The sequence below is a fragment of the Bos indicus x Bos taurus genome, chromosome 8 (assembly GCF_003369695.1).
Source record: "Bos indicus x Bos taurus breed Angus x Brahman F1 hybrid chromosome 8, Bos_hybrid_MaternalHap_v2.0, whole genome shotgun sequence".
Taxonomy (NCBI): domain Eukaryota; kingdom Metazoa; phylum Chordata; class Mammalia; order Artiodactyla; family Bovidae; genus Bos; species Bos indicus x Bos taurus.
The window spans coordinates 77498159-77519786 of record NC_040083.1 but is presented as its reverse complement, the minus strand read 5'-3'; the positions used below and the strand labels follow the sequence as shown (position 1 = coordinate 77519786).

The 21628-nt window shown below is 41.6% G+C and overlaps 1 protein-coding gene across 2 annotated transcripts in view; it reads left to right on the top strand.

The window, feature by feature from the left end:
• The window catches only part of SLC28A3 (solute carrier family 28 member 3), a 73443-nt gene that overhangs the window by 43386 nt on the left and 8429 nt on the right, over positions 1–21628 (top strand). For both annotated transcript variants that reach the window (XM_027550131.1, XM_027550132.1), the window contains 10 exons: positions 30–219; positions 1297–1441; positions 2701–2814; positions 4535–4612; positions 7332–7412; positions 11395–11475; positions 13382–13507; positions 15152–15282; positions 18327–18495; positions 18890–19087. In XM_027550131.1, the coding sequence (XP_027405932.1) occupies positions 30–219; positions 1297–1441; positions 2701–2814; positions 4535–4612; positions 7332–7412; positions 11395–11475; positions 13382–13507; positions 15152–15282; positions 18327–18495; positions 18890–19087 (1313 nt within the window). The remainder of the gene's footprint in view (positions 1–29; positions 220–1296; positions 1442–2700; positions 2815–4534; positions 4613–7331; positions 7413–11394; positions 11476–13381; positions 13508–15151; positions 15283–18326; positions 18496–18889; positions 19088–21628) is intronic.

The following is a 21628-nucleotide window of genomic DNA, read 5'->3' as shown; positions in this document are numbered from 1 at the left end:
TTCACTGTCTGTGTTTGCTTCCTGCACAGGTTACCTGGCCCTGGTGATTGCAGCCTGTGTGATGAACTTTCACAGAGCCCTTCCTCTTTTCGTGATCACCGTGGTTGCCATCTTCTTTGTGGTCTGGGATCACCTCATGGCCAAATATGAGTCTCAGATAGCCAGGTTCCTGTCTCCAGGCCAAAGGCTACTGGACAGCCATTGGTTCTGGTTGAAGTGGTAAATGCACTCAGTTCTTTTATTGTGGTTGAGAGGGATGTTAGTCTTTTGCAACACTGTTCCATAGATTCATTCTAAAATTGCTTCCTCATTGATGGGATACTAAAGCTAGGAACAACCCAGGGAATAATTCATTAAAAAAAATTTTTTTAAACCTTCATTTTATAATCAGGACATGAAGGCCTAGATCAGGCAGTGATTCATGCAAGATGTGCTCAAATGCCCCTACAAACTGCCTTCATTTCAAGTGCCACTAAATGATAAAATGTTGTCCAAAAGTTGGGATGGTTCTGACTTGAAGGGGTGACTTTCTCTCTGGGCATCTGTAAATTATTAAAATCAACTCTCTCTTATAGGACCCCTGTCCTGCAGGTGACTGTTCAGGGCTTTTCTTTCAGTCTGTCTCTTTGGGACCCCCCCCCCCCTGCCTGCAGGTGGCCCTGCAGGGTAGGACCCAGAACCTATTCTCCTCAGTATGGCCAACATGGGATCTACCAAGAAAGTTCACACATTCTTGGCCTAATGACCAGAGTTGTACAATCCCAACAGAGCATCCTCTCCAGCTCTGCCATTTACTGAATCACTCCTGTTTTGCCCACTGGGTTCTCCAGGGAGTCAGAACCAGGTCTAAAATCCGACTTAGCTCTCCGAGGCTTGGGTGGGTCCCCCAATGCAGAGGACACATTTCAAGTTCTTCCTTGAGAGGAAGAAGGTAATGCTTCACCCATCTCCCTAAATGGAGGAGAGAATTCCCAGCAGCTCTCAGGAAGAAATCACCAGATTTCTTCTCCAGGCATCCTTTCTCCTCTCTGACCCCTTTATGAATACTACACGAGCAAAGAGTCCAAGAGTTGTGGAGTATTGGGGATACATTGCTTCATTTTTTGACTATGTGCCTTTCTAGCTACACCCAAAGAGAGTCTTTTGCAATTTCTAGACACATAATTTCCAAGTGCCAGGATGTGTTTCTCAATATGTTTTTTCGGTTTTTTTTTTTTTTTTGTACATTTAAGCCTGATTAAGATTTCCACGTTAGCACAACAAATGATGCCAAAGCATCCTTCCTGATTTTCTTAGGGTGATATGGGGCTGCCTAATCCTGGGAGTTATTCTCTGGCTGGTCTTTGACACTGCCAAACTGGGCCAACAGCAGCTGGTGTCTTTTGGAGGACTCATAATATACACTTCCCTAACATTTCTATTTTCCAAGCACCCAACCAAAGTAAGTATGAAATCAATCATTTTTTTTTTCTCCTTTTTTCCCCTCATGTGTAAATTGCTCAAAGTAATGAGTATGAAAGAATTGAACTGCTATTCCATATTTTTCTTACCTTGCTATGATATTTTAAATGGCTAAGGTGCCCTTTTCCTGAATGGTAATAGTTCTATTACTCTACCTTTTTCATTCTCAGTAATTTTCCAGTTGTTCAACCAGTGAAATATTCTCTTCTGTCAAGTCTGATTTCTACTTCTGTATCCCCATCCCCACCCCCATTAAACACCCATACAAAGAAAACTCATTCATTTTGATCCAAATTTCTTCAGGTCAGTAAATAACAATATTCTACCATTGGATTCTGCAGTTTATCAAATTTCTATTTGCCGTTGAGGTTATTTTGCTCCAAAAATTTGTCCTTAAGCAGTTTTGTTTACATTGAATTCCATTCTTATCCTTGTTTTTATCATCCTGGAACCCACTAAATCGGCAAGAATTTTGAGATATTAAAACTTTCACATATGATTCATAACAGCAAACTTTACTAGCTGAAAGTCTGAAGACTTTACTGGCTGAGTGATTGATCCAAAAAAAAGAGCATTAATCAAAGACCAAAGCCACTTGATAAGATCCAAATTGCTTTCCCTGTTTAGGTGAACATCTCCACTGCTTTCTGTGCCTCCAGTCCCATAGTTCTTTGCAGAGCACTCATCTCTGCACCAAAAATGAAAGCACTTGATTGTCCATTTACATGCTACACTCTCTTGGACTGCATTAGAGTTAATTGTGAAATTACAGTGAAATGAAAGCCCCTCCAAAGGGTGGAATTTCACTTAATTCACTTACAAATTGTCAGATCAACAAACCTTGGACACACAGAGAAGTCATGTTCAGCCTTTCCATTTTCCAGATGGGAAAATAATTATATGTATCTAATATTTACCACATGACCAGAAGACCAGATCCTTCCTCCTTTAATGACTCTAGTAAAACTACTCTTCATGTCTAAGTGATTTTATCATGACAAAATGGTTACATACGTTTCCAGGACTGAAGGCTTAAATTCAGGTTTAAGAAGAAATAATACAATTCTGAGATTTTTAGTATAATTCTGAGGGATTCTTTGCTCACAGCTGCTTTGGCCTCTGAAAGGTGAGTCACAAGCCATATCTGAGAAATTTCCAATAAAATAGTGATCCTCTGGTAATTTATGCTGAGTTTAGCATTCATTTTCTAATACGATGTCTCTTCTTCTTTCTGTATAGGTTTACTGGAGGCCTGTCTTTTGGGGAATTGGGTTACAGTTTCTTCTTGGCCTTTTGATACTAAGGACAGAACCTGGATTTATGGCTTTTGATTGGTTGGGCAAACAAGTTCAGGTAAGTTCAGTTCAAAGGACTACCTTGTTTTTTATAGTGCTTTTAACATTTAAATATAAGCCTTAAGATACGTCAGAAATAAGTTTATTTATCTGCATTCAGTTCAGTTCAGTCACTCAGTCATGTCACACTCTTTGAGACCCCATGGACTGCAGCACGCCAGGCCTTCCTGTCCATCACCAACTCCCGGAGTTCACTCAACTCATGTCCATTGAGTTGGTGATGCTATCCAACCATCTCATCCTCTGTCATCCCCTTCTCCTCCTGCTCTCAATCTTTCCCAGCATCAGGGTCTTTTCAAATAAGTCAGCTCTTCGTATCAGGTGGCCAAAGTATTAGAGTTTCAGCTTCAGCATCAGTCCTTCCAATGAACTCAGGACTGATCTCCTTTAGGATGGACTGGTTGGATCTCCTTGCAGTTCAAGGGACGCTCAAGAGTCTTCTCCAACACCACAGTTCAAAAGCATCAATTCTTCGGTGCTCAGCTTTCTTTATAGTCAAACTCTCACATCTGTACATGACTACTGGAAAAACCATAGCCTTGACTAGACAGACCTTTGTTGGCAAAGTAATGTCTCTGCTTTTCAATATGTCTCTGCTGTCTAGGTTGGTCGTAACTTTGCTTCCAAGGAGTAAGCATCTTTTAATTTCATGGCTGCAGTCACCATATGCAGTGATTTTGGAACCCAAAATAATAAAATCAGCCACTGTTTCCCCATCTATTTGTCATGAAGTGATGGGACCAGATGCCATGATCTTAGTTTTCTGAATGTTGAGCTTTAAGCCAACTTTCTCACTCTCTTCTTTCACTTTCATCAAGAGGCTTTTTAGTTCCTCTTCATTTTCTACCATAAGGGTGGTGTCATCTGTATATCTGAGGTTATTGAGATTTCTCCCAGCAATCTTGATTCCAGCTTGTGCTTCTTCCAGCCCAGCGTTTCCCATCATGTACTCTGCATAGAAGTTAAATAAGCAGGGTGACAATATACAGCCTTGATGTACTCCTTTTCCTATTTGGTTGATTCAAATTTTAATTCCATAGCATGAGTTAGACAAATAATTTTGTTTATGTGGAATATGTTAATCTGCCAAGTTCATTATTATTTTGGTTGTCCCTTTCCCATATCATGGGCTTCCCTGCCCGTGGGAGACCTGGGTTCAATCCCTGGGCTGGGAAGATCCCCTGGAGGAGGACATGGCAACCCACTCCAGTGTTCTACTCTGGAGAATCCCCATGGACAAAGGAGCCCGACAGGGGTTTGCAAGTCCATGGGGTCACAAAGAGTCAGACACAACGGAATGACTAAGTACCCATGACATCACTTCTCTATCTCATTCGACCCCTGCATCCTGTCCCAGGGGCCACTCTTCTAAGATGCTTCCCCAAACAGAGAAACAAACCTCTATGCATCCAGTAGTAACTAGTACCCGCCATGTACCATCTATGTCTTCTGGAGCAAAGTATCACACCCAGCTTATTCTTTAGCACCCTAGAGTCAAAGTGAATGTCAGAAATGCCAGGAACCGTATGCAGCTACAGTCCTAAAATATACTTCCTGGCCATCTATCTACTGGAGGGGGAAAGTTAAGAAAATTAACTCTCTAAGTCTCTCCGCAAGTTTTCTGGGTCCTCACCCTCTGCAGAGCCTGGTTGTCTTGTGAATGGTAACTACTGTTTCAGTGTTTGTAATGATCTGCTCTTTTCCTTTCTGTAATTCAGACATTCCTGGGGTACAGTGATGCTGGTGCTTCATTCGTCTTTGGTGAGAAATATACAGACCACTTTTTTGCATTCAAGGTAAAACCAAACACTTTTTTTCTGCGTAGACATTTCCTTTTAAGTGGCTTCTTCATCTGCAGATGTTCAGATAGGTCCTAACTGACCAGAACCCAGGCATGTCACAGGGGCACAGCACAGCACCATCCTTTCTCATTTACAATTTACCTGAAGTCAATGGGCTGAAAACATATTATTTTGTTATTATAACATTAAGGAAGACTTCCCCAGTGGTCCAATGGCTAAGACACTGAGCTCCCAATGCAGGGGGTCCGGGTTCAATGGTCAGGGAGCTAGATCCCACATGTCGCAACTAAGATTATGCATGCCACACTGAAGATCAAATATCCTGCCTGCCACAGCTAAGCCACGATGCAGCCAAATAAATAAATAATTTTTTTAACATTAAAGAGAACACGTAGAGGAAATCAGAAATATCGAAACATAGGCAGATCTCAGAGATGTTGCAAGTTCAGTTCCAGACTACCACAGTAAAGTGAATATCACAGTAAAGCGATCACACAAATTTTTTGGTTTCCCAGTGCACATAAAAATTATGTTTACAACTCTACTGTCATCTATTAAGTGTGACATAGCAGTATATCTAAAAAAAAGTACATACCTTAATTTAAAATCACTTTATTGCTAAAAAAAAATACCAGAACAATCACAATAGTAACATCAAAGATCACTGATCACCATAACAAACATAGTAATAATGAAAAAGTTTGAAATATTGTGAGCATTACCAACATGTAACCCAAAGACACAAAGTGAGCAAGTGCTGTTGGAAAAATGGTGCCAGTAGACTTGCTCAGTGAAGGAGTGCTATAGTCCTTCAATCTGTGAAACATACAACATGCAAGAAGCACAGTAAAGTAAAGCACAACAAAACAAGCTATGCCTGTACTTTGGGGAGTTGCGTAACATTTGCTGATATACTTATGAAAGCTCCTATGGGGTAATAGGATCTGAGATCTCAGGGGAAAGAACATGAGGTACCTGGCAATGAATATGGCTGCTAATGACTTCCTGATCCAGGCTCAGTGACAGCTCTGCACTCAGGATACTTCTTAATCGCAGACAAACTGGGACAGCTGGTCACCCACACCAACCTCTGTTCTTACAGAACCATCCCCGTGCTAAACCTTTCCCCTCTTTCCTTCAGTACTGCCTTCACCTTGGCAGGCCTGCAGGCCTGGCCTTCTCCCAACCACAGGAAGGATGTTATTTTACAGGGGAAAGGCAACTTGGCGACTTAGCCCCAAGGTCAGGCCTAATCAATTCTCTCCCAGGCCTCCCACAGCTCCAGGAAGCTCACCTTCCTCTGGGAAGTCCCTACAAATCCTTGATGATAAGTCAGAAAAAGCATTTGGCTTTTTCTTCAGATTTCTTTTTTATGGCATGCTACTGTTCCTACACTTTTTTATTGTTTTCTCACTCATGGACTCCATTTACCTCCAAATTACCTTGGCCAACTGCTATGCTGAATCTTTTTTTAAACTACTGATTTGATACTTTGGTGCTGAAATAACTAAGTCATCTCTGAAAGGTCCAGTGTTTACAAACTGAGATAGAAATATGTTCCTATCATGAATTGAATCCAGAATTACAAAAAATAAAATCACAAAGAAGGAGGAACTTGCTGTTCAGGCCGCACCACTGTCTTCAGACCTCCCCACCACCACCACCATCAACAACAACAAGAACAACACCTATCCTCTCCCCCAGGGCATCCTTTCTGCCAAAATAGATTCCCTGTGGGAATGTTAGTGAGATGAGCCCCTTTAACTCCTTGAAGCTTTCAGGAAGCCTCTGCCTGCCCATTAAAGCCAATAAAAGCACATAAATGAGTGCATTCTGAATAATGGCACAAAAAGTCTTTTACTATATATTATTAATAGAGTTTTCTAAATTAGATCCTGTACAAATTGTCTCCAGTCATTCTGTGTCTCTGGTGGCAGCTTGTTCTTGGCCATTTAGCTGGGAACAGAGGGAAAAGGAACAATGGAGTAGGGGTGGTGAGGGATCCAGACCACAACCCAGTGTGGTTCATGCAGGGTAGAAACTGCTCCCCGTAGAAACGCGAGCTGCGTGGAAGGCATCCAAAGAGCATCAGGAAAAATCTAGAAAAAGACAACCTTCATTAACACAGAAGTAGACTAGTTGCAAAGTCTAATCTTTGTATAATGATTCAAAAATCTGTAAGTAAAATATTCATTATTCTAAACACTAAATGCATGAATGCTTGCTCTATAGGAGGCATTATTTAAGTACCTACTGTGTCACTACTATGAATAAAGACCTGAGGTTGCTCGCGGTTAACCTTGATCCAGGTTGCTCTGATAATAAGTAGTGAATCCTATGTCTGTTGAATATCAAAATGACAAAGATATCTGCCAATGGTTTTCAGTTTCTTGATCTAATTATTATAAATTTCCTCCCCAAAATGTCGTTGCTTCTCTAGAAACTGAAGTAAGGAAAGCCCATCACAGTAGGATTTTTTTTAAGTTTCCTATGAAATACACTCAAGTTTATCCTGAACGAATTAGAAGAAACTGTATGTAGATGAGGAAATTGCCTGATAAAAGTGTTGTTTATTCAAGAGAAGTTTCTGGTATTTTGATGACATTTCAGAGGGGAAAAAGGAGACAGAAAGAAGGAGATTGATCTGAAACCTACTAGTACTGCTGGGATCAGTGTTAACCTGTGGCCACTCTTGTCCTCCACCCACCCCCAGGTCCTGCCCATTGTGATTTTCTTCAGCACTGTGATGTCCATGTTGTACTACCTCGGATTGATGCAGTGGATCATTAGAAAGGTACCGGGACTAGAAGGAAGTGGGTGACAGGGGTAGAGGTGATTATCTCAGGGACAAAGTCTTGAATGTCTTTTATCTGGATTTTTACAAACTGCCTTTCCCTTCGTACCAAAATCCACTCCTACCCCAAGGTATTAGATTCAAACCCCAAAATCCTCCATGGATCTACAGAAGGAATTTTATCTCCAGGATTTCTAATAACGCTGTGACTTGCGACTCCCTGGACATCTTCATGAAACCTCTGCAGTTACTCCTTTAGCCAAAGAATTGACTTCAAGAAGTTGGGACCAGATTGTCCTTTCATCTTGACTATCCACCCATGCCTTACACAAAGTCACTGCTTACCCTCAGATGATAACCCAAATGGATCTTCCTTGTCTAGGAGTTGCTAGAGAATCAAAGGAAGAAAGGAAAGCTGCTCTTCTCTCATGAGGGCTTTTGTCAGCATGCAAAATTTTTTTTTTTTAGGTCTGAAAAGCTCATCTCAGTCCTGCTGCCCCAACACTGTCAGTCCTACATCATATTATATTGCAAAACTCAGTAATTTGTAAGTTAGTTTAAATGCACTCAAGAACAAGGCAGCATATAGAAGTTTTGGGCAGAGCCACAACCCTCCTTTGATCCCTGTAAATAAATAAAATGGAGAGAGAGCCAGAATACCAGCAGGATTAAAGGTTTCAGCAAGAGTGCCAGAGTGCATAATTTTCTGACTGTCAATTGAAACACTTAGCATTCCTGTGTTTCATGTCGAAGCAGGAAGGAAGGAGAGAGGATGCAACAGAAAGTCCCCATTCTCGGGTGGGCACTACAGTCTCTGGTTGGAAGAACTACTACAAAAGTGGAACGGTCAACCATGTTTGAGACTTAGGTAGAAAAAGCCAAACCTCAACTACATCCCATTACTTATTAACTAAGCAATCTCTGACAGAACAACTAAACAGTTCTGTGCCTTGGTTTCCTCTTCTGTAAAATGTGTCTAACTATAGGACCTCCCTGAGAGGGTTATTATAAAGATTAAATTCATCACTAGAACAAGGGCTTAAAATAGTCCTTGGAATGCTGTGAAGACTGACATGACTGTTAGAAAATATTATAACTTATTACTTGGAAAAAAAATCAAGACATTACTTATACAAAATAGACATGTCAAGAGATATTCATTGTATAGTGTTCAAAGAATATACAATGACTCAGACTTCAGTTCAGTTCAGTTCAGTCACTCAATCATGTCTGACTCTTTGAGACCGCATGGACTGCAGCACACCAGGCCTCCCTGTCCATCACCAGCTCCCGGAGCTTGCTCAAACTCATGTCCATTGAGTCAGTGATGCCATCCAAATATCTCATCCTCTGTCAACCCCTTCTCCTCCCACCTTCAATCTTTCCCAGTGTCAGAGTATTTTCCAATGAGTTGGTTCTTCACATCGGGTGGCCTAGGTATTGGAGTTTCAGCATCAGTCCTTCCAATGAATGTTCAGGACTAATTTCCTTTAGGATTGACTGGTTGGATCTCCTTGCAGTCCAAGGGACTCTCGAGGGTCTTCTCCAACACCACAGTTCAAAAGCATCAATTCTTTGGTGCTCAGCTTTCTTTATGGTCCAATTCTCACATCCATACTGGAAAAACCATAGCTTTGACTAGATGAACCTTTGTTAGCAAAGTAATGTCTCTGCTTTTAAATATGCTGTCTAGGTTGGTCATAACTTTTCTTCCAAGGAGCAAGTGTCTTTTAATTTCATGGCTGCAGTCACCATCTGCAGTGATTTTGGAGCCCAATAAGGAAAGTCTGCCACTGTTTCCATTGTTTCCCCCTCTATTTGCCATGAAGTGATGGGACTGGATGCCATGATCTTAGTTTTCTGAATATTGAGTTTTAAGCCAACTTTTTCACTCTCCTCTTTCACTTTGATCAAGAGGCTCTTTAGTTCTTTGCTTCCTGCCGTAAGTGTGGTGTCATCTGCATATTTGAGGTTATTGATATTTCTCCCAGCAATCTTGATTCCAGCTTGTGCTTCATCCAGCCCGGTATTTCGCATGATGTACTCTGCATATAAGTTAAATAAGCAGGATGACAATATACAGCCTTGACATACTCCTTTCCCAATTTGGAACCACTCTGTTGTTCCATATCTAGTTCTAACTGTTGCTTCTTGACCTGCATACAGATTTCTCAGGAGGCAGGTCAGGAGGTCTGGTATTCCCATCTCTTGAAGAATTTTCCAGTTTATTGTGATCCACACAATCAAAGGCTTCGGAGTAGTCAATAAAGCAGAAGTAGATGCTTCTGGAACTCTCTTGCTTTTTTGATGATCCAACGGATGTTGGCAATCTGATCTCTGGTTTCTCTGCCTTTTCTAAATCCAACTTGAGCATCTGGAAGTTCACGGTTCATGTACTACTGAGGCCTGGCTTGGAGAATTTTGAGCATTACTTTGCTAGCATGTGAAATGAGTGCAATTGTGCAGTAGTTTTAACATTCTTTGGCATTGCCTTTCTTTGGAATTGGAATGAAAACTGACCTTTTCCAGTCCTGTGGCCACTGCTGAGTTTTCAAATTTGCTGGCATATTGACTCAGACTTAGCATTCAAGTAAGATTTGATCAGCCTGCTTTATGCGCTATGTAATGAAAACGCTAGGTGGCGTCTTGAAGGACATCAAGGAGCTGGCAATGGCACCCCACTCCAGGACTCTTGCCTGGAAAATCCCATGGACGGAGGAGCCTGTTAGGCTGCAATCCATGGGGTCGATAAGAGTCGGACACGACTGAGCGACTTCACTTTCACTTTTCACTTTCATGCATTGGAGAAGGAAATGGCAGCCCACTCCAGTGTTCTTGCCTGGAGAATCCCAGGGACGGGGGAGCTGGTGGGCTGCCGTCTATGGGGTCACACAGAGTCAGACACGACTAAGGTGACTTAGCATAGCAAGGAGCTCCAGTCTTTTCTTTCTCAGTGCAGAAAGAATTCAATGAAAGGCATGATTTACTAGAATAGGATGTTTATGAGTTTTACAAGCAGACAGGCAAGAAGGTGCCACGCCCTGAGAAACTAGTGAGCTACAGTCTTATAAACAAAGGAAAAGTGCAGAGAGGGAAAAAACCATGTTCTTCCTCATTCTTAAGTAGACCCCATGCTTCCATCATCAGCTTCTCCTCCATGCTTGGCAGAGGAGATTTTGTCCCCCCCAGGTCAAACCAAGACTGTCATGGCACTACGGAAAATTATTTCAGATCTCAATACAATGAGGGTCTTCCACTTTGAAGTGTCACCTTTTCAAAAATTATTGTTTTTATGTGTGCAGAGAGCATGTTACTGAACTCGCTGAGCAGGATGTGGGTCTCATGCCACCATTGTTTTGTTGTTTTGGGGAATGTCTTGTACTTCCGTTGCAGGGTTTGTTGCTAAGCTAGCTCACTTGGTTTTATGCTTAAGCAAATCTGCTTTCCTGAGTAATCATTAACTTACAGGAGTCTCCCATTTTTTTTTTTTTTTCCTATTTGCAATCCCTTAGTGTGAAGGCAATGGCAACCCACTCCAGTACTCTTGCCTGGCAAATTCCATGCAGGGAGGAGCCTGGTAGGCTGCAGTCCATGGGGTCTCTAGGAGTCAGACACGACTGAGCGAGTTCACTTTCACTTTTCACTTTCATGCATTGGAGAAGGAAATGGCAACCCACTCCGGTGGTCTTGCCTGGAGAATTCCAGGGACGGGGGAGCCTGGTGGGCTGCCATCTCTGGGATCACACAGAGTCGGACACAACTGAAGCAACTTAGCAGCAGCAGCAGCAACAGTGTGATTTGCTATTTAATCACCTACTTTGTCCCTTTATTCTGTCCCTATCAATAAGGTATATATATTCAAGTTTAGTACAATTGTTGAAGTCCTCAGCATTTTCCTCCATTTTAAAGATTTTTATCCCTACTTTGAAGTTCTGTGTGTACAAACAGTTCTTTACTGACTTTATCCTTGTTTGCCTTTTAGGTTGGATGGGTAATGCTAGTGACTATGGGAACATCTCCTGTTGAATCTGTAGTAGCTTCTGGCAATATATTTATTGGACAAGTAAGTTGTAAAATCAAAAAAACAAAACATCTGCTAAAATGGATACTCTTTCCAGAAAGAGAAAAAAAAAATGTTTTTAATGACAGTGTTATTTCCTTTACTGTAGGAGGAAGGTATCAAGATAAGGAACCCTCAATATTAATAATGTGTAGACTCCAAGGGTAGAGAGAGAGAGACAGAGAGAGAGCGCTCTTCTAAGAGAGTCCATGCCTAGTGTGGAATTTGGGTTCTTGGAAATTTATGGAGAGGAAGAAAAACTGAATCATTTTATCAAAGCATAGGGCTTCTCATGCATAGATTCTCAACAAATCTTTTCTGAATTAACTGAGTTGTTGAGGTTTCTGACCCACCCATCAAAGGCTAGCAGCTCATCTACTCAGATGGAGTTCACCATTCGTCTTGAAGCTGCAAATATGTAACAGGCAGCCTCTCATTCTTTAGTACTAATATAAAGCTTGTGGCAATGAAAGAGACCAAGAAAGGCTTTCCCCCAAGAACCATGCAGCCATATCAGTACTTAAGCTCATTCTCAACTTATCTGAACCGTCCAACAGTCTCTTTGCTGAGCCTAAAGAAAAATGCTGATGAGCAAAAGCATTTTCATCTTCCTTATCTATCACATACATTTTTGCCTGAAGTCCATTTAAACAGAGAAATATGTTGCCAAGGGACATCTCTCAAAATGGCAGCATTCCTAAGGGGTATATAAGTAAGAAATCCTCATCACTTAGGATACATAACTGCAGGCAGAATGGAATCACACACCAAGGAAACCAGGTATGAATACTTGCTAGCATGGCTATGCAAGGAAACTGAATTTGAAGCAAAAATCAAGTCACCCCGAAAAACACATGGCCCCAATTAAAAGGCTTACAATTGCTCCAGGCGGCTGAGCCTTCTGATTGGTAAGCCTAGCTTACTAGCCTAGAGCAGAGCTCTTTCCCTAGTAGTTGAAATTATTATAATTATAGCCATAAAATCCCTCAGGACTAATTAGGGCACCATCTTGAGCTGATTACTCCTACCTGCAGGGTAAGAGGGCTCATGTACTGAGTTTCTATTTAGTCCATAAATTGAAGCTCAACACACTCAATCTTATAGAACAATTAGAAATAATTAGGGGAAAATTGTAAAATTGCACACATGCTCCTGTGGTGCTCAATTTGATACTTAATATGTACTTAATATGCTAAAAGTACAGCTGTTATTTATGGAGAGTCCCACACTGTAGGCCACCTGCCCTCCTTAATGGAACTCAAGCCTTTACAACTATATTCTAATTGATGCCTTTCCATGCAAGTAGGGGTAGTTCTCTGATTTTCAGTTAGGGAAAGGCCCATGGGCACCGGTCCTTGTTATTGCTGGTATTTTTTAATACTTGTGTCTTTGTTTCCCTATGGTATCAGCAAAGAGGTTAGGGTATGTTGAGATGAAGCTGAGAGATGGGAAGTCACAGAGGTTTGGGAATCATAGTTTCCAAGGCCAGGCCACTGGATAGAGTTACTTGGCCCATGGTTGTCCAACCTTAGAAAAGAGTACCAAGTCATCAGAGTCCAATCCTAGGGTAGGCAGGAGCCTTACATAAACTGGCCTTACGAACTTCACACATGACTCTGTATATACACTGCCCTAGAGTCCAAAAGACCCAGACATTGATGGTATAGGTTCATAAACATGAACACTCATCAGAACCACCAGCAAGTTCGTTAAAACACTGCTGCTGGACCCAGCCCTAGAGTTTTCCATTAAGTAATTCTGAGAACTTATGGGTCTAACAAATTCCTGGGTCAAGCTGATGGAACTGGCCTGAAGTCCACTCTTAGAAATTCTGCTGTAGAGAATGGAATTTTGAGTAGTAGCCTCTCCTCCTCAGGGAACGTTTAATCTGGTCGCTTTGTATTTCCAGACCGAGTCTCCTCTGCTGGTCCGACCGTATTTACCATACGTCACCAAGTCTGAACTCCACGCGATCATGACCGCTGGGTTCTCTACCATTGCTGGAAGTGTCTTAGGTGCATACATCTCTTTTGGGGTAAGAATGTTTCAGGCTTAACTTATGGAAAAATTCAATCTTTTTTTTTTTTTCTTTACTATTGTTATTTCGGTTCTTTCCTTTACTACTGCTGCCAGATAAGGAGGCAAAAAGAGTATCCCTTTTTTCTGTATAGATGGTCACAGTTCTTTTGGCATTTGAATAGAGTGACCCCAAGGAGCTTTGGTGTTTCACGTTCATATCCCAGGCACCTAAACATGAACTATATCCAACCATACCAGAATGAAATCTGGTATTTCAATCATAACCTCATATTATGAGGTTACTTCGGGTGAAAATTTAAATATGTAAAAAAAAAATTTAACTATTACAGACACTAGTTAAAGGCCATCTAGGTCAGGCCTTAGCAAACTCTGGCCCAGGGGCAAATGTAGATCACTTTGTTTTTTTTTTTTTTTTTAATAACTACAGTTTAATTGGAAGCCAGCTATTCGTGTTCATTATCTAAGCAGCTTTTATGATACAGAGTTGAGTAGTTGTGGCCCCAAAAGCCAAAACTATTTACCCTTTACAAAAAGCTTTTTCTGACTCCTGGCTTACAGCAGAGATTCTCAAAACCTACTTCACATTAGAATCACCTGGGATTTTTAAAAAGCTTTTGAAAGCCCTAATGCCCAGGTCCATACCCCAGAGTAATTCATCCAGAATCTCTTGGGATGAGACCCAGGCATCAGTATTATTTTTCAGTCCTCAGATTTCATTGTATAGCCCAGTTTGAGAGCCGTTGGTCTATGGGATGGGGCTGAAGAATGTTATGGTAACCGGTGCACATGCCTTGAGCACAGAGCTTAGAGCCTCCAGTGGAAAAATGGAATAACATAGCAGTTGCGTGGTCCAGCTGATGAGGAATTCACATAAGATAGGCAAGTTTCAATCCAGGACTTCATCCAAATCTTACAGAGCCAATCAGTGGGAAGAAGAAAGACAAAAAGGGTAGAGACCTCAGGAACAGCAGTTTGACTCATGCCCCAGATGGATCGCTATATGAATTCTGCCTACAAAACTGTGCTGGATGGAATGGGAGTAGGGAGGGAGGAGCAGATTCTATAATTCTGGAAACACAGGGAAGAGAATCCAGAAACAGGACGAGGTTGTGGGAGGGAAAGGGAAAGAGTTTAAGCAGAACTGCAGTGAGGAAAACAAAAACAACTTACAGATTAAAGGGACTCTGAATAAACAGATATTATGTAGAGGCACAAAGGACATCAGGAAAGCAAAAGGAAGATGGAGAGGGTGTATGCATGCCTGCGCCCCAGATACCCATCAACTAAATTGAGGACATAATGAAATAGCTTTAGGGGCTATTTGAACATTTGAAAGAACAACAGAGAGGTAGAGTTATCGTCTTAGAAAGTTCCTAAACACAGGATTAATTCTCTTCTGAAATGATCAAATTTTGGTTTGTGCTTCTCCAAAAGATTTGGTCAACTGATGCCATCTCCCTTCTCTCAAGTTGATGCCCAGGATATGACTATTGAGCTTTTCCAAGCCTCCAAAGAAACACTGATTTCTGGCACAGAATCAATGCCTGCCCATCACCTCCCTTGTAAGGCATTTGGGTCATTCATTCTAAACACAACAGAAAAGCTAAACCTTAAACTGGTCTTTCTCTTGAAATCACAGGTTTCATCCTCTCACTTGTTAACTGCTTCAGTTATGTCTGCACCTGCGGCATTGGCTATTTCTAAACTTTTTTGGCCTGAGACAGAAACACCTAAAATAAACCTCAAGAATGCCATGAAAATGGAAAGTGGGTAAGTGGAACAAGTTCACCTAGTTAATAGTTAATTACTACAAAAGTAGGAGGCTGGGGGTGGGGGAGGGGAGTTTTGCTGCAAATTCGAAGTGCAGCAAAAATTTTATTATCAGAGAACACAGTGAATTAAAGTGAATTTAATTTCACATAACTATGTAGACTCTATCCAAAATATCTTCTTTCAACACTCAAGGAAGTCTTTCCTAACTACCAGTACCTAAATGTCAATGCATTTCCTTGACTGTTCATTGTAGGCATTTCATTTAATTAACTTTTTTTTAGATTGAAGTATAGTTGGTTTATTTTTCTGGGCTCCAAAATTACTACAGATGGTGACTGCAGCCATGAAATTAAAAGATGCTTACTCCTTGGAAGGAAAGTTATGACCAACCTAGATAGCATATTGAAAAGCAGAGACATTACTTTGCCAACAAAGGTTCGTCTAGTTAAGGCTATGGTTTCTCCTGTGGTCATGTATGGATGTGGGAGTTGGACTGTGAAGAAGGCTGAGCACTGAAGAATTGATGCTTTTGAACTGTGGTGTTGGAAAAGACTCTTGGGAGTCCCTTGGACTGCAAGGAGATCCAACTGGTCCATTCTGAAGGAGATCAGCCCTGGGATTTCTTTGGAAGGAATGATGCTAAAGCTGAAACTCCAGTACTTTGGCCACCTCATGCGAAGAGTTGACTCATTGGAAAAGACTCTGATGCTGGGAGGGATTGGGGGCAGGAGGAGAAGGGGACAAGAGAGGATGAGATGGCTGGATGGCATCACTGACTCGATGGACGTGAGTCTGGGTGAACTCCGGGAGTTGGTGATGGACAGGGAGGCCTGGCGTGCTGCAATTCATGGGGTCACAAAGAGTCAGACACGACTGAGTGACTGATCTGATCTGATCTGATAGTTGGTTTGTGATATTATATTAGGTTCAGGTGAATAGATCATTAATTTTAAATATCATATAGAGTTCATTGTGGCTCCCCTGGTAGCTCAGCGGTTAAGGATCCACCTACAATTCAGGAGACACAGGAGACATGGGTTTGATCCCTGGGTCAGGAAGATCCCCTGGAGAAGGAAATGGCAACCCACCCCAGTATTCTTGCCAGGAAAATCCCAGAGGACAGAGGAGCATGGCAGGCTGCAGTCCACAGGGTCACAAAGAGTCAGACGCAACTGACCAACTGAACCCACACATAGGCTTCACTGGGCCATGATTTAAGACTGTTGGAAAATCATAGGATCACCATTTCCAGAAGTTTCTTATATAATAGGGATGATGAGATGTGATATTAGTTTTCCTAACTCCTCTTAGGTTCATTTACTTTTTGCTCTTTTTGAAAGAAAGAGAAAGGGGTGGAAAAAAAATAAGGAATTTAGGGTGTTCAAAAGTATGTCATTATATAACGGATTTCATCAACCAATATGTTTCTGAGATTCATCCATTGTTTGTATGTAGAGAATCATAACCATGAGTAGAAAACCAAGTTGCCAAAGTATCTATATGGAATATGTGGATTTCACTTATAAATAGCTAGCAAATGTGTAAACTAACACAATGTATTATTCAGGGGAAAGAAAAGTAAAAAGGGAATCTTTTTTTTATTTTATTTTATTTTTAAACTTTACAATATTGTATTAGTTTTGCCAAATATTGAAATGAATCCACCACAGGTATACATGTGTTCCCCATCCTGAACCCTCCTCCCTCCTCCCTCCCCATACCATCCCTCTGGGTCGTCCTAGTGCACCAGCCCCAAGCATCCAGTATCATGCATCGAACCTGGACTGGCGACTCGTTTCATACATGATATTATACATGTTTCAATGCCATTCTCCCAAATCTCCCCACCCTCTCCCTCTCCCACAGAGTCCATAAGACGGATCTATACATCAGTGTCTCTTTTGCTGTCTCGTACACAGGGTTATTGTTACCATCTTTCTAAATTCCATATATATGCATTAGTATACTGTATTGGTGTTTTTCTTTCTGGCTTACTTCACTCTGTATAATAGGTTCCAGTTTCATCCATCTCATTAGAACTGACTCAAATGTATTCTTTTTAATGGCTGAGTAATACTCCATTGTGTATATGTACCACAGCTTTCTTATCCATTCATCTGCTGATGGGCATCTAGGTTGCTTCCATGTCCTGGCTATTACAAACAGTGCTGCGATGAACATTGGGGTGCACGTGTCTCTTTCCCTTCTGGTTTCCTCAGTGTGTATGCCCGGCAGTGGGATTGCTGGATCATAAGGCAGTTCTATTTCCAGTTTTTTAAGGAATCTCCACACTGTTCTCCATAGTGGCTATACTAGTTTGCATTCCCACCAACAGTGTAATAGAGTTCTAAAAAGGGAATCTTAAGCAAATCCTAGTGGGCCAAGTACCTCTGAGATTAGAGAGAAGAAGATGTGATTAACGAGGGAGTGCTCAAAGCTGTTGTGACATTCCATTTCTTAAAAGAGATGATGGATGCGACACAGACCTTCCTTGAATTGTTACTTCTTATACTGTGAACTCCCGGGTGAACTCCAGGAGTTGGTGATGGACAGGGAGGCCTGGCATGCTGTGATTCATGGGGTTGCAAAGAGTCAGACACGACTGGGCGACTGAACTGACTGACTGATACTGTGAATATTTTATAAATATTCTCTGGAAGCCATCAAATATAATTGTTTAAACCTATAATATTTTATTCTTTTTTGTTATAAACTATTTATTTATTATATTAATTATTAATATATTAATAAATATAATACAATATATATTAATTAATTGTATTAATTATTATAAATTTTTTATTATAAATTATTTCCCCAAATTAAAAGAGTGACACTTATATGCCCATCACCTACTCTCAAAAACTAAATCCTTTCATGATTTCGTGGTGAGTATTTCAGCCAGGACATGGGTTTGTCTCTCCATTCAAATGAGTTTGTCTCTCCATTCAAATGAGCTCCGATTATGCCATTTCTACACCTATGATGTCCATCCACTGACAATCCTTTAGTAATTCTGGAATTGCTATTTTTTGATAAAGTGATTCAAGGAATCTCCTAGAAGCTGCAACACAGGGAGCATCCTCATCCATTTCCCTGGTGGCGAACATTGCCGTGAATTTGATTGCCTTCCTAGCTCTGCTGTCTTTTATGAATTCAGCCCTGTCCTGGTTGGGAAACATGTTTGACTACCCACAACTGAGTTTTGAGGTACAATTCTATCATATTCCTCCTCCTTTTCATTTCTGCCAATCTTTGTTAAAAATAAAGCTGGTTTATGAATTGTCTATAATATACTCTAACTGGCTATAGTGCACTCTTCTACCATGTACAGACTTACCAGGAACCCCCCAACTTCCCACCCCTCTCTCCTCCTTCCCCCAACACATTCATTCCTGACTCCTTCCCCCAAATCCTACCTTACTTCAAATGACCAGTTTCAACCTTTACTTCTAAAGAATAAAGAGAGGCTAGAGGAGGCACAGGGATTTCTTTGCCTAAGGACACAGAGGGGATGGGAACAATCTGGTCATAGGCATGAGACCCAAAAACTGGAAGCAAATCACTGCTCTAATGAGGTCTTCTTTTTTTTTTTTTTTTGTAGGTAATATGCTCCTACGTCTTCATGCCCTTTGCCTTCATGATGGGAGTAGACTGGCAAGATAGCTTTATGGTTGCCAAACTCATAGGTTATAAGACATTCTTCAATGAATTTGTGGCTTATCAGCAACTCTCAAAGTTGATCTCTTTAAGGCAAGTGGGTGGACCCAAATTTGTGGATGGTGTGCAGCAATACATGTCGGTGAGTACATTTCCTTCCCAATATACTTCAACACATACATACATTCATCAAATAGCTGCTGGTGCCTCTGTGTGCCAGGTACCATGCCAGGTATTTGGGGTACATCAGAGAAGAAAACAGGCCCCAAATCTTTGACTTCACAATCGGGCTACGTTGAGTTAATCACAGGGCATGCATGTGCACATGTGTGTATGTGATTGTGTGTAGAAAGAAACACGGCTAATCTTTACCACTATGATCATTTACTTTTGAGCCACTATCAGTGCAAGTCCATGAGCTGGGATTATAGCCAATAGCTCAACTGATAAAGAATCCATCTGCAATGCAGAAGACCCCGGTTCGATTCCTGGGTTGGGAAGATCTGCTGAAGAAGGGATAGGCTACCGACTCCAGTATTCTTGGACTTCCCTGGTGGCTCAGCTGGCAAAGAATCTGCCTGCAATGCAGGAGATCTGGGTTTGATCCCTGGGTTGGGAAAATCCCCTGGGAAAAGGGAATGGCTACCCACTCCAGTATTCTGGCCTGGAGAATTCTGTGGACTATATAGTCCATGGGGTTGCAAAGAGTCAGACACAACTACGTGACTTTCACTTTCACTTCACTTTCACATCAGATATTTATGGAATGTCTTCTTTGAGCACTGTGCTGTGGATGGCTGCCACAGTGTTAAATGAGTGATAAAGCCTCTGTTCTCATGGGACTCGTCGTCTAATGATCATGAAGTTCTCTTTCTTCCTGTTTAAGAAACTGTTTGATCTCTGAGAAACTGCCCAAGTGCCGCCTAGTGCCTATATTAAAGAGGCAGTGAGACACAACAACTATCCTCCAAGTGAATGAGGGAAGAAAAAAAGCTCAGGCCCTATAATTATGGCACGATTTCAGGTCCATAGCCTGCAAGGAGATGCTCATGTCTACTTGGCCTTGAATGGGATGAGGGAATCCAGGTGAGGCTGTTATCTCAGCCATATTTGCAGCTGAGTCTCCAGCTTCTACTTTTCTGAAGAACAGAATTGTCACACATGGAAACTCTAAGGGAAATGGCGAACATTTCCTACCACCATTACTCATCAAAACAATCTGCTTGGAATTAACGTCCTAGGCACATATTTGGCTTTAAAGGGAAAGGGAAGGAAAAGCATGCTGTTCAAGGTTCTGAGACTGCCCACCTCTGACCATCTCTCCCAGCCTCCCAAACACCAAACACGCAGATTACTCCCACGTGTTACACAAATATAACAGCATACTCCAGGGAAGTATTGATTTGTATTTATGGTCAGGGGCATTTTGACCCACACATCTGAGATGAACAATAACTCTGCAGGTCTCCTGTTTCTCAGTGTTCATTCTTCAACTGACCACACAATGGAGCTTGGCCAAACATCCTCATCATTTGGATGCCACCACAAACTAGCTGGCTTCCCTGCCAAAAGTAAAGAATAGGCTACATTAAGTGAAATGTTTTCCATCCCCTACTGCCGGTTGCCTGGAAAAAGTAGTTTTGTTATTAAGCAAAGTGAGCTCTCAGTTCTGGCTGTACTAAGCAGGTTTGTGAACAGGTTATTAAGAGGATAGAAATAGAACAGTAAAGCTGATGTGGGTTGGGAGTAAGCCCAACCAGAGGCAGACTCACAGGAGGATATTTGGAGATAGGAACTCAATGGCTTTTGCTATTGTTGAGTCACAAAGGGGAAAGCATTTTGTTTTTCCAAATGTCTTATTTCCAGTCAACCAAATGGGGACGAGTTCTTACAATTTCTGTTTACCAACCAACAAGTGGTGGGAGTATCCCACCATCTCTTGGAAGAGGTACAATGTGACTAAAGCATACAACCTGGGTCCGTAAGGCAAAAACACAGTGTTATCCATTGAAGTATGCACACTGATGACCTTCATCTAAGTGTTCAGAATGCATATGTACAGATGGCCAACTGACACATGGAAAGATGCCCATCACTAATTATTAGAGAAATGAAAATCAAACTGCAATGAGCACAATCGCACATCAGTCAAAAGGACCATCATTAAAGTCTACAAATAACAAATGCTGGAGAGGGAATGGAGAAAAGGGAGCCCTCCTACACCGTTGGTTGGAATGTAAATTGGTACAGCCACTATGGAAAATAGTATGGAGGTTCCTTGAGAGCTCAGTTGGTAAAGAATCCACCCGCAATGCAGGAGACCCCAGTTTGATTCCTGGTCAGGAAGATCTGCTGGAGAAGGGATAGGTTACCCACTCCAGTATTCTTGGGCTTCCCTTGTGGCTCAGCTGGTAAACAATCTGCCTGCAATGCAGGAGACCTGGGTTCGATCCCTAGGTTGGGAAGATCCCCTGGAGAAGGGAGAGGCTACCCACTCCAGTATTCTGGCCTGGAGAATTCCATGGACTGTATAGTCCATGGGGTCGCAAAAAGTCAGACATGACTGAGAGACTTTCACTTTCACTTTTCCTCAAAAAACTAAAACTAGAGTGACCATATGATCCAACAATCCCATTCCTGGGAATATACTCAGAGAAAAGTGTAACCCCAGTGTTCATAGCAA